At 37.8% G+C, this 14,139-nt stretch overlaps 1 protein-coding gene across 2 annotated transcripts in view; it reads right to left on the bottom strand.

The window, feature by feature from the left end:
• Positions 1-14,139, bottom strand: part of fbxl20 (F-box and leucine rich repeat protein 20) — a 100,707-nt gene that overhangs the window by 12,971 nt on the left and 73,597 nt on the right. For both annotated transcript variants that reach the window (XM_016994559.2, XM_008113326.3), the window contains exons 4-9: positions 10,489-10,563; positions 8,944-9,038; positions 7,696-7,764; positions 4,722-4,817; positions 3,906-4,032; positions 2,279-2,353 (exon numbers count right to left, since the gene is read on the bottom strand). In XM_016994559.2, the coding sequence (XP_016850048.1) occupies positions 2,279-2,353; positions 3,906-4,032; positions 4,722-4,817; positions 7,696-7,764; positions 8,944-9,038; positions 10,489-10,563 (537 nt within the window). The remainder of the gene's footprint in view (positions 1-2,278; positions 2,354-3,905; positions 4,033-4,721; positions 4,818-7,695; positions 7,765-8,943; positions 9,039-10,488; positions 10,564-14,139) is intronic.

Genomic DNA, 14,139 nt, shown 5'->3' with positions numbered 1-14,139 from the left:
AATTTCCAGAATTTTATTTATATATATTTATACTCACCTTTATTTAATATAAGACAACACTTTGATATCATCTAATTCAGGGGTCCCCAAACTTTTTAAACAGGGGGCCAGTTCACGAACCTTCGGATCATTGGAGGGCCAGACTATAGTTGGCTACCGAGCAATAATAATAATAATAATAACAACAACAATAATAATAAATAAGAGGGTTGGAAGAGACCCTTTGGGCTATTGAATCCAATCCCCCTTTGCCTTTGTGCACCGAAAGCACAAGCAAAGCACCCCTGACAGATGGCCACCCAGAATCAATGTTAATAATAATAATAATAGTAAAGAGGGTTGGAAGAGACCTCTTGGGCCATTTAGTCCAACCCCCTTCTGCCTCTGTGCACCATAAGCACAAGCAAAGCATCCCTGACAGATGGCCACCCAGCCTCAATGTTAATACTACTACTACTACTACTACTACTACTACTACTAATAATAATAATAATAATAATGGTTGTAAGAGAAGAAGGGGCCTCTTGGGTCATTTAGCCCAACCCCCTTCTGCCCTTGTGCTGTGGGGGCCGGATAAATGGCTTCGATGGGCCGCATCCGGCCCCCGGGCCTTAGTTTGGGGACCCCTGATCTAATTCAACCTCTGCCTTGCCAATTATCACTAAGCATACAAAGGAGGAGGCATTGTTTATACTATTGCAAATTCCAAAGCACTACCTTAGTATACTGCAGCTGAAACAAGGAATTCTGTGAGACACTGAAGACTAACGTATTTATTACAGCATGAGCTTTCATGGACAATAGTCCACTTCTTCAAATATACAGAGTATAATCTAAAGATTCACAGTAGCCTGTGTATGCAGATACATGCACACAAAGACACACCTCCATTAGATGCATGGAGTGTAGATTGTTATAGTCATGCTGGAGTGGGAATATGAAAATGTAAAAGATTCCAACAGTTGCTTAACAGAAGATAAGAGGTGATAAAGGAATCTAGCATAGTTGAGTGGATTAACTAACTCATATATGGTGATGAAAAGGATTTGTTCAATCCAAGCCGAGTTTAACTTCAAGGTAAACTTTAGTGGGAGGTATATTGAAATCAGCTCACCGATGCAAATTTGCACGTCACTGTTCAATTTTTTTTCTTACCATTGTTTAAGGGTATGATCTACTTTAACAAAAATATTTCATTGCCAGACATGGAACAAGGACCCTTTCCCCTTCAAACGGGAAGTGACTGGAAATCTACCTTCTAAAACAGTTCAGTGCCCCTCCACAAAAATAAAGTTTCTCTTCATGAACTCCTGAAGATATGGAAGTATTCTGAATAAACTAAAAAGCTTAACATTTTTGTTTTGGGGTTAGGGTGGTTCTTGCGATGGACAAAAATGGCATTGCTTGCTGTATGGGCCACATCTTCGCAATACAGTAGAGTCTCACTTATCCAACACTCGCTTATCCAACATTCTGGATTATCCAACGCATTTTTGTAGTCAATGTTTTCAATATATCGTGATATTTTGGTGCTAAATTCATAAATACAGTAATTACTACATAGCATTACTGCATATTGAACTACTTTTTCTGCCAAATTTGTTGTCTAATATGATGTTTAGGTACTTCATTTGTAAAATCATAACCTAATTTGATGTTTAATAGGCTTTTCCTTAATGCCTCCTTATTATCCAACATATTCGCTTATCCAACATTCTGCCGGCCCGTTTATGTTGGATAAGTGAGACCCTACTGTACTTGTTTTAAGAAGTCTTTGAGATATTATGCCAGTTCCCAATCTCATTGCAGAAAAGAGCACAAAAGAATGGCATGTTGTGGCAGAGTCTCCTTCTCTCAAGACTTTTAAGTAGAGGCTGGATGGCCAATTGTCAGGAGTGCCTTGATTGTATTTTCCTGCATGGCAGGGGGTTGGACTGGTTGGCCCTTGTGGTCTCTTCGTACTCTATGATTCTAACATTCCTCGAAGCAAAGTGTGAAGAATAAAATATGCATAGAGAAGTAAAGCAACAGCCTGTAGCCAGTCACCCCCTCAACAACAGGATTTTTAATGATCACATGAACATATGTATTCCCATCCATCATACTGTGTGCATTCTTGTACTATCAAGTAAGATATATGACAAACCAAGTAACTCCTGTAAGCCTACATGGAAAGGGAAGAAGGTGAAAGGAGAATATTTTCTTAGGCTTTAGGTACTACATTGTTTACATTACAGATTCTACATGTTAAGATGGATTCATGTGGGCCACTGCTTACCAAGCAGGTTTGCAAATTTAAAGTTACCAGTTCAGGACAGTGTGCTCCAATATATTTAAGGGCTTCATCTTCCAGCTAGAACAAAAGGAAGAAGAGGGAGAAAGAAAAGAAAGTCACTTCATTCTCAAAGTTTTTGATTTTGTTACTGTAAAAATAAAGAGCAGCTTGTCTAAGGTTAGCAATGACCCAAAGGATCTAATGAAGCTATTATGCCTTCAAAGATAGCTAGGGCAAAAGGAATATTTAGCATAAACCACTCATAAGGAAAAGAAGAACTGGGGGTGGGAAGGGATCACATAGTTTCTAGGCTCCCTCACAATATCGTTCTCCCAAGACAATAAACAGGCTATTTAGTACCAGAATTTCTTCTTGAAATTGATCTCATTATGAAATCTTAAATAGGCCTCATAGTAAAGATTGTGATTTGAAAATTTAAGTGTAAAGCCTAGAAAGACAACTTGCTGGTTTTGCTTAAATATTATTATTGTGTGCCTTCAAAACTAAACATAAAACATTAGTACTCTTCAAGACCCAACATAAGGACTGCCTCCCTATATTGCAGTAAAATGTTATTTTTACAAAGATATCTGTTTCAAAAATAAAACTTAAAATAAAAGTTGCTATCTCTTAACTATTGTTGAATGCCTTACAAAGCCCATTTAAACTTGTCCTTGGCAAGTTTAAATAGGCCTTTACATACTTCTACTAAAGACTAACAAGCCAATCCTACAAAGGTGATCCACAGTTGTCCCTTCACCTTTGATTATTCACAGACTGTATTTGTGGCTGCCTCTGCTGCTGCCCTAAAAACGAGTGAAAAATGTTCTCTTTATGCATTTCTAGATATTCAGTGTGATTCTACTGTCAACATCAACTGCATATGCTAGATAGCACAAAAAAATCATAGGAGTAGTTAATGTTATTTCTAGCGTACACAAAACTATGGCATTGCTACTTGAACCCAGTCCACCCACAGAAGAGATGTGGTCTAAGACATAAAGCACTCTTACACAGAGTTCATGAGTTCTTGACTACTGGTATTCTCATTTTTAAAGATTATGATTTTATGACAGAACTTTGCATCTAGCAAATACCTTGGTAAGAAGGCTAAGCATATTTTAGAAATGCAACATATACTGGAAATGAAACTATGCTCCTTTTGCCATCCTCAAACACTAATTCATTGCAATATAGAAACAGACAAATTTGAAGTTGACATGAATACCTTGATAGTGACAGCAGTCCTCTTCCAATCTGACTCATTGAAATAAAATGGATGTCTTATACTGGAGTAGTCAAAAGCTCCTTAAAGTGATATATCACAGTTGCACAAACCATGCACGTAAAGTCATGAATCACAACTGTTGTATGGCCAAGGGTTATAAGGCCCCCTGGAAATCCACCTCTCTCTTCCTCTTTTCTACCTTCAGAATAGCTGGTACGGTATGATTCAGAAAACAAACAGCAATTCACTATTGACATTGTTTTGGAAAGGATGAGAGGATAAATCCAAATAAATGAAATGATTCTACATCTTTCTTCCAAAGTCATCTTGCCTTTTCTCTATGTTAAAAAAACCTAGTTCAAGCACCTCTTTCTATAACTGTTCTGTTTTCACTGTTCATACCTGTGTACAGCCCTTAAGAAACAGAGCTTTGAGTCCACCGCAGCCTCTCACTAAAGCCTGGATGCCATCTTTTGTCACTTGGTCACACCAGGAGATATTGAGCTGTTCTAGTAGAGGACAGCCCTCACTTGGGAGGCAAAAAGGATACAGAGAGGGAGAGGGGAGAAAAGACAGAGATGTTAACACTTTCTTCAATGAAAGGAGCACTTTGTTCCCTGTTCGTCTTTTGTTATACCAGCCTATGAGGCCCCTGAGCACTCCTATCAATGCATACAACCTCAAGGAAGTCACCAATTTAAAGTTACAGTTTAAACCACTAGATTGAGTGTGCAGCTTAACCAAGTTACAGCAAAACACAATGAGAGAAAGGGAATAATATATTTGTGAATCTTGAACACTGGCTACTTCTTTAAACTAGCCTAAGAAATGCTAGAAAGCAGAGATGGAGATCACAGATACATGACAAGGAGTTCCTGCCTTCTCAATAGATTTCAAGGAAAGATTAGTATGAGTGAGAATCTCCTGTGGCATTCTCACTACAAGGCTGCTGATCCTGCCAGAAACAAGTCCAAGAGCAAGGCCCCTCTTTTCCACCAAACAGGACTGGTCACTAGGATCAGAAATCACTCAAGGATACATGGAAAGTCACCATATAGTCGGTGTCCTCAAGTACCCAGAGAAAAATATGAGGTAAAATGAAGGGAGAATGTATGTCATGAAGGCATGCAACATTTTTTTTTAACAGGCAAGACTCACTGTTACCTAAAAAGTTAACAGACCTAGCTTGAGGAAATAATTATGAATATTGGCACTTACCTCAGTGCTTTGAGGGACAGGTTGGTTATTGAGGTGCAGGAAGCTAGATCAAGATGCCGGAGTTTGGAGCAAAACTTGCTAAGGCTAGTACATGTACTGCAAGAAAATAGAACACATTCAGGTTTGCTGATTTAAAAAGCAGAACAGCAATTCCAAATTCACAGTTCCTAGCATTACTAATCAGAAGGTTTTCTGCAACTATTCCATTATTCTGTCTTGAACCATACTGGCCAAAGTTCACATAACACAAATGGGAACTATGTTATAGCTGGCAATTCACCAGCCTGCAGACTTACTTCAGAGATGGTGAATTCCCTCTTTTGCCCCCATTTTTGGCAGGTAAAGAGTGGAGGGAGATCATAGAAACATAATAATTTTGCCTCTGTCTACACCAGCAGTTCTCAATCTTTTTTGACCCCATTTTATAGAGTCAAAGTGACCAACAACCCCAATACATTTAAAATAGGTGGCCTGTGAACCTAATACATTATAAAATTAGAGCTGTTGGCGCTGCTACAGTGACAATGATGGTGCCTGACCTAACAGCACTACTCGGCTTGTGGTTGATTGCTTTTGGCTGGCTGCTTGGCTGACGAAAGAAGGGATATGATCCTGGAAGGAGGATCATTCAATTTGAGTCGACATATGACTTATAATATTTTGAAGAATTTGAGGGTGTCGAAGAAAAAATGTCCCCACCCGCAAGAAACAAGGCTAGGCACTCAGTGCACATGTATAGCTAAGAATAGACTAATCACAAGCTGAGCAGCACCTGTATTTTGTAGAGCCAATCACTGAACTGTGCATGAACCTGGACCTGATAAAAGATCATGACACAAATCTCTGCGCAGGATGCAATAACGTGATTTTTTTTGTTTCCCCCTTTTAAAGTTTTCAGTGTTTACCCGTTGGGGTTGGGAACCATTGGTCTACACCAGGGGTCCCCAAACTTTTTAAACAGGGGGCCAGTTCACGGTCCCTCAGACTGTTGGAGGGCCAGACTAAAGTTTTTTAAAAATATATATGAACAAATTCTTATGCACACTGCACATATCTTATTTTGAAGTAAAAAACAAAACAAAACGGGAACAAATACAGTCTCAATGTTAATAATAATAATCATAATAAAAATAATATAGAGGGTTGGAAGAGACCCCTTGGGCCATTTAGTCCAACCCCCTTCTGCCTTTGTGCACCAAAAGCACAAGCAAAGCACCCCTGACAGATGGCCATCCAGCCTCAATGTTGTTAATAATAATAATAATACATCAAATGTCCTAAACACTTGGGAAGTGTTTGACTTGTGATTTTGTGATACGAAGTCCAGCATATATATATCGTTTGCTGTGTTCTAGTATGACTTTGTGTCAACAACAAAAACAATAATAAAGAGGGTTGGAAGAGACACTTTGGGCCATTTAGTCCAACCCCCTTCTGCCTTTGTGCAGCAAGAGCACTAGCAAAGCACCCCTTAATAATTAATTATTAAATAAATAATAATTAAAATACCATTATAAACTAGCAAAGCTTTGGAAGGCGCGCACCAGGTGAGGGAGGAGGTGGGAAAGGCATGCGCCTTTCCCTTCTCCCTTGCGCCACACATGCCTTCCTCAATGGAGGAGGGAGCCGCTGCCGCAGGGGCCAGATAAATGGCTTCGATGGGCCGCATGTGGCCCCCAGGTTTTAGTTTGGGGACCCCTGGTCTGCATGGACATAGCTACACTCCTGTGGGGAAGGAGAATGCAGCAGCTCTATGGTAAAGAGAAGGGAGTTGGACACTGTAGAAGGAGGAAGGTAATTCTGACTTCTGCAATGACCAATAAAAAATATACCTCGGCAGTGTAAGGTTGACTTATGCCAGCTGTTTTATGGCAAAAAGAAGAAAGTAGCAGTGGAAGAAGATGAGTAGGATTTAAACAGGAGATTATGTCATCTCGACCCACTGTTAAATTCTGTATTTGAAACAGGACACTTACTCTTTGTGTTGCTATGGCATTTGGTCCCTACTTCACCACACTCTATTTAAGGGATCAGATGTACTGGCTATTTAAAAAACTTTATATCATACATGCAGGATGGCTTTCCTTTTTTTTGCATGGAGAAAATATGGACCACAGCAAACATTATGAGTTGAAAAGAAATGCGTTTTCGACTATAATGCTATGTGCTTTTGATTACTATTTTTTATTTTTAAATGATATAAATAAAGCATTCACTACATTCCCATTCTTGGAGAGAAACTGAAGTTTCTGATACAGGGAAAACATGCACATCTTTGGAGGAAAAAGTGGGAAATTTTTATGCAAGGATTTATAGAACAGGAATTGATAACGTCCAAAGCCATATGATTAATATCATCTATATAGTTTTTGAGTGCAACAGAAACCTGCTTTTAAAATATATCAACACGGAAATGAATTTGTTTAATCAGATTTCTTTTACAATTAGATTATACTACCATGAAGAAACTATATGATTTTATAGAGTTCATTTTTTTCTCCATTGCTCCACCTTCCCATTCAATCAACATCTAAGTTGGAGATTCTTTCTTTCATTGCTCCCTCCCCACCATTCCATCAAAGCAACATTCAGGTTTTAAACCTCTTCCTTCCTCTCTCCCTCCCCTTTTCTTTAAAGTCCTTCTTCACAAATCCACCTCTTCCACTACTCACTCCTTTAGCTTCCCACCACTACTTTATTTTCAGGCCAAGTCTTGCAGTGGGATGACAGGCAATGGGATCCTATCCTAATCCTAATGGGCAGGAGAGGAGACAGTGAGAGGTTGAGGGAGTGAGCAGGGAAGAAATAGATTGGCAAGAAAGTCCTTTAAATTTAGACTTTAATATCTGAGACTGGAAGGAATCTGTGGTGTGTGTTTGACATGTATGTGTACATGCAGAAGAATTATTAACATTCATTTTCACTTTTGCACAGATGCAACCCCGGTGAGAGTTCCAAAACAGACGTCACTTACGCATCTGTAATCTTGGTGCAGCCATTCAGATTCAAAACTTCAATATTTTTGCAGTTCTGTGCAAACGTCCTTTCATGGGATAAAAGGTACACTTTTTCAGGCTTTTAACAGCACACATTTTACATCAATGACATCTAACTCTTAAAAGGTTTCCTACAACTGAAATTGAATAAAAACCAAGCATAATGTTTGCAGGATTTTAAAAAAGATATTTTGAGAATATTAAGGGAGAATATGAAGCTTTTAAACAAAATACACAGTACAAACCATTTGAAAAATTTTTATCATATAGACTATGATCCAGAGATTAAGGTAAACATGGTGCAGTCACTGGTAACTGCAGCAGACAGTGCTCCATATGTACACTCAAGTACTTCCCACAGTGTGCACTATTATAGGCTATGGCTATATGCAGAGCGTTAAAAATTTACATTTTTTCCAGAATACGCCAGCCAGATGATTCCAGACTGCTGAATGAGAAATTCTGAGTCTCATAGTCACAAAAAGTAGAATTTTCATAAGCTATGACCATCTGAAAGTCAGTCCAAAATGCAACCGTTTCCGTTGTGTAACAGATACTCATCTGTTATGTTTCCCAAATTAAGGTTCAACCCAAGGAGAAAACACATTGCAAAATTTTAAGATTTGGGCTCATTCTCCACTCAACATTAAGCTTACTAGGAATCCATAGGCTATTCCTAGCTGATCTCATGGGACTGAATGAGCTTATAAAATTATAAAAATAATACTCGTTACCTTACAAGAGTACAAAGGTTAAAGATTTGTAAGCATGATTAGTTAAAATGTGTTTAGAGACCACTTTTAGATCTTTGCAGAGAATTTACAGAATTTCTAACAGCCAGGAAGATATGTGAGGACACTGCAGGTGCATTCATGTGCATTCATCCCAACCTCCCAATTTTTAGCTAACACATACTTGCACTTATTGTTTTTGATCAGATAGGTATGGGACTACTCAAATTTTGTATTAGAGAGAATTATGATAAGAAAGAAGTGCTAATGTAATATTGTATGTAAATTTAATTTGTAAGCCACTCTGAGTCCCCTTCGGGGTGAGAAGGGCGGCATATAAATGTAGCTAATAAATAATAATAAATAATTATTTGCAGGATGTTATTACCTCATTAGAACTAAAGTACTTAACTCTCTCAGACATTCTTGTTACAGATTCTAAACTGGATATAAAAATATTTTGTTTTTTACAATGACAAAGAACTTGAGTTCTACCTTAACGCGTTGTCTCCTACACCTAGGCATCCACGTAGGCTGAGCTTTCGTAAAAAACCTCCACATCTTTTAGAAATATTCTCCACTACGCGTCCCTGCAGGAAGACCAGGAAGATAACTGAAGGAATCTTCTAAATTGTAGCAAAAATGTTATTGTTTCTTTGGTTAAATCCCCACCCCTCCTTAATCTTCTGTGCTGCCAAAATCTTTTTCTTGTGTTACACTGGTCATCTGAATGCTCCCAGTAAAGCAATGCTAGGTAGTGTCTGGTAAAATGGCACTACCTAGAAGAATCCGCCACCTTCTGCAACTGTGGAGCAGAACAAACAACTCAGTATTTGTATGCTTGCCCACAATGTCCTGCCTCATGCACAGAGGAAGAACTGTTTAAAGCTACAGACAATGCAGTCACTGTTGCCCGTTTTAATCTAAAACTATTTAGGAGCTTGTGATCCCTTTATTTTATCAGTTTTAAACTTATCTATTCATTCAATGCTTTTGACACAAAACAAAAATAAAATGCTCCCAGTAAAGGCACAACCCATGATTGGACTTTTGTCATTCAGTTCCACCTTCATTGTCATTTACTGTATAATATTCTCAGTAGTGTGTGATAAACAGAATACATAGACAACTATTTTGTAATAAGCCAAGCAACAGAACTATTCCCATCATAGATCAATTATGAATACACGATTGCATCTGGGGAGACTCAGGTGGCTTTATTCGTACAAATCTGGATTTAGCTGTCTCTTTCACAATTTGAGAAATCCTGATATATATAAAAATAGTGATATCCACAATTAAAAGCTGGTTCTTGAATTTTTGGACCTTTGTCTGACGTGATATGGTCCATAAATTATGGTGTGGATCTAAATGTTAAGATAGGAAAATCAACTAATTAGGCTGGAAGTATCAAATATGTCCTGCCATGTCCAGAGAGAAAAATGACACTGCTTAGTGCTTTTCAAAATGTCAGGCAACTTTGTCAGAACATTCTTTGCATCTGAGGTTTATCCTTGTGGCAATCGTTCAAAAAACTGATTCAATGTAAACTAAGTGGTAAAATGTAAAAGAAATTGTAAATTTGTGCCTTAAACGAATATTCCAGATCTTACAACCTGAAGTAGATTTTTTTTCCTCATCCTGCCTCTGGTGGTAGGGCATTTGTTAATGGTGCAATATTCTTGCAAGATTAGAGATAGATTAACAAGCTGTCCAGATCTGTTATTTGGGGAACATCTTCACTCTCACATACAAATGAGCTTGCCAAAATATTTCTGAGGTCAAATATATTTGTTCACACAAGAAAAAAATGCATGCAAAAAGAAGAAAACTCTAGAAAGAGAGAGAGAATTTGGTATACTTTCCAGTTTTTAACTACTCTTAAGAGTTTTAAAGGTTCCCTAGAGCTGGGAACTAAAAATTAAAAATTTCTGTCTCTGGGGGTAAACTACAGGAGATTACATGGTTTGTTACTAATCTTATGCACTGTTGTAATTACTGTTTAACTAGAGAAAAAAATTGCACACCACTTAATTATACCTCAATGTCTCTCTGGAAATCAAACAGGTCAATGCGTTGCCAGTTGCTGCCATCGAGGGCCAGGACATTCCATGCCTAAGGTGAAAAGGTAGAAGACAGACAGAATGTTAAATATGGGGAAAATAGAAAGCAGGTGAAGATTGTGATCTGATTTAAATTCACACGAAAGTTGCTGTCCCAATCAGGCACAGAACTGCTAGGGAAGTACTTTCTCACATTCTTTGTATAGCCTAAGAACGTAAATAGGATCTTAGGAGAAAGGAAAATCATTACATCTATACTAGACTCTTTCTCATCTCAGTGACACAGGCAATGTGGCTAGATGGATGAAGGGAATAGTCAAGACTGAGTGCAAATATGCCCAAAGGGAGTTGCATGATCTCTGTTCAAAAAGCCTTACATGAATTGCTCTAAAATAGATAATTACTTGAAAGTGCTCAATCTTCTGTTTTTGGGAAGGTTATATAGTGGCCTCATAGCACTAGAGGTTCCTGGATAAAACAGATTATCCTGATTGATTTCATTCTTGTTTCAGGTCTGGTTACAAAACGAAGAAAGGTTTGGTAACCTTGGCTGACAACTGTCACTGGGAACTGGACAGGTGAAATGTATCTCTGTTGATTCTGTTCCATTTCTCAACAATTGTTCAGATCTCAGTGACAGTTGTCGGTCAAGGCTATCAAACCTTTCTTAGTTTAATCATGTTATCATGGGTTATCTTGCTTGAATCAGACTTAGAAGCACTGTTTCACAGTGGTATTATCTCTTTCTTGTGAGGCAAGCCCAGAAAGTGGTGGATTAATATTCAATTCCTTGGTTGCTGGCCTGCAGAGTCACTTCAGTTATGATTTGCCTCCCACCTATTCAACATCTGTATGGAACACCAAAATTGTCTGGAGCTCAAGGCCATTAATATGATGTTAACACTAACTCCAACTTAACTTTTCAGCAAATTCCAAGGAAGTTATTTCACTTCTAGACCAGTATCTAGAATCAGAACTAGATTGATGGAGGGTGAACAAACTGAAGTTTAATCCAAACAAGAGAGATGTGCTTCTGGTCAACTGGAAGGCAGATCAGATTTCTGCAGTGGTCAGAAGTGCTTCTGCACACTTACAACTAGTGTGCCAACTGCATCCATTCCTGGAGATGCCTGATCTGGTCACAGGATACATCTTAATTACATCCTCTTTGGATTACAATAAATATTTATATTTGGTTGTTTCTGAAGTCTTATGAGGAACAGGGTCATACACCTTCCTTGCTACAACAGCTCCACTTGCTAGCTGTCTGTCGGTTTGTTTCTGAGAACAACTACTGTTTGCTCAATCCTAAACCACCCAAGCTACCAATAGTCTGTATCTTTCAATATGAGCTTGCTTGGGGCCTAAGGTTTTCAAAAGAGGTCCTTCTTTCAGCCTCACCACCTTCCCAGGCATGGCTGGTGGGGACATAAGATGGGCCCTTCCTGGTGACTGTCTGTGGTCTCTGCAATTCCCTTGATAGGGAGACTAGAATGTTCTCTGCCTTGCTGTCCTTCCACTGAGAGTATAAGATTTTAAATATTTTCAACTAGGATTTTAAGAGGGTGCTGTACTATTACTGTTTAAAAACTTCTAAAATTATTTTATTTGTTTTCAACTGTTGACAATATTTTAATTCTCTGAATGCTGAACTTTTGAATGTTTTCACATGAACTGTTTTGTTTGTTTTAATCTCCAGGCCACCTGGATTTTGGCTTTGGGAAATAAAGTTCCATTTCTTCTTTTTCTCCCCCCTCTCCTCCATCCTAACACCTATATAAACAGAAGTATCAAGAAACAACATAAAATACCATGCATGTCCTAGACCTGAAATCCCACCGATAAACTTCAAATGCTCAGTCTCTGTATGTTGGCTTTGTAGGGAACACTACACTTGTCTGAGATCAACATAATGTTGTTTTATTTCATGTACTCCCTGAAACAATTGCTGACCTTGGAGGATGGAGTGAGTAACTGAGGAAGGAAGAAGGCAAATCTTCTCTCCAATACCTTAATTCAATCAGCAGACAGAGAATGTAGTTTCCACCCTCCCCCTCTTTTTAAAATGATGGCTTTTTTTTCTTGATAACACCTTAAAATTCTTCACAACATTTCACACATCCAAAGTAAAAAAAAATCTTAAATTCCAGTTCTTTCCTTGCACTAATGTTTCCCAATCAACATTTTTGTTACATCATCATACATCTCAGTGCAGCAAAATTAATAACCTCAATAAACCATTTTCATTATTATCTGTAATTGAAGAGAGTTATTTTATTGATAAAAAAGAATGTTCCCTTAAAAATATTATGAAGTGATCTACTACAGGCATTTTTAAAATCCATTCTCTGCCATTTGTCAAGCCATACTTATTATAGTATCTTATATTTTCCTTCAAAGAAAACCAGAACATAACAGGCAATAGAAGGATTAAAATGAAAAAGGAACATTGAAAATAACATAAAAAATAACATCCCTGCTTGAACAAAGTACACATCCAGCCTGGGTTGGATGGAAGGAAAATCAGAATCTACTGCTAGATTTTTGGTAGATTTCTTGTAAATTGGTTATCACTGTTTACAGGTGTTGACAGGTGTTTAAAGGGCACCTTATCCTTTAAAAAAAGGAAAATCCAAATTAATGGCTATGGCCATATGTAATGCAATTGAGTTCAAGCTTCAATGATTTGTGTCAAAACAACATTTTTTGTCTGCCCAAATTCTAATGTTCATCCATTTTAGTTCTTGAGTGAAAGAACAATCTTTTTCCACACCACAGAATTTAAGAAATCCTTATTTATATCCCCACAACCTGGTACACAAGTTGTCCTTTCCCTTCTTTCAAAACTAAAGTGCTGGAAAAGCTTTGACTTCTTCTCAGAGAAGAAGTTCCCTTTTCTATATGCTTTCAAGTATTACAATAATTGTTGTGAATACTTCAGAGCTAGTGCAACACCCACACTGTTATCTTTTCAGTGCTCGAATCAGGCTTTTCTTTTCTCCCAGGCTCTTACTGTATTTTAAGGATTTAAAGGTGGGGCAACTGGAAAGATATAAAGAATTAAAAACGTGGTCATACTATAGATTTTATGCATGTACAATGAAATTACAATGCTATCAGTTTTATTTTCAGACTATTTATAATTCGTAATAGGAAGCTGACAATTTCATTGCTGTCAGATACTGAGCTAATAGAGTTATTCACTGTAACTAGGTATCTGTTTCATAATACATAGTTACAGGCAGAATATCACATCAGCATATCTATGGTAAGAAATTTTTGCTGTCATGTTTTTGTGTGTACTTATGGGCTTGCAGTAACAATGTACTGGAAAGGAAACCCACAAATGTGAAACCAAATTACTTACTCCACTCATCACAAGCTTTTAACTATGCCGCCTTTCTTCTTTAGCAATGTATGATATACTTTTAACAGTCCTCCTCCTCATCAAATGAAAGCAATTCTTAAGAACATCACCTGTCTGCTTTACAAGAAGATGTAACCATAAAGGTATGCAGAGATGTGTTCTTGGTGATTGATCTCCAACTTTACCATTTTCTTCCCTTTGTGGTTCAGATTTTTCTTTCTGCCCAAGCATTTAATGGTTGAAATATTAGCTTGTAATATT

Source organism: Anolis carolinensis, chromosome 6 (assembly GCF_035594765.1).
Source record: "Anolis carolinensis isolate JA03-04 chromosome 6, rAnoCar3.1.pri, whole genome shotgun sequence".
Lineage (NCBI taxonomy): Eukaryota > Metazoa > Chordata > Lepidosauria > Squamata > Dactyloidae > Anolis > Anolis carolinensis.
Note: the sequence above shows the minus strand (reverse complement) of the source record. Positions and strands in the feature narration are given on the sequence as shown.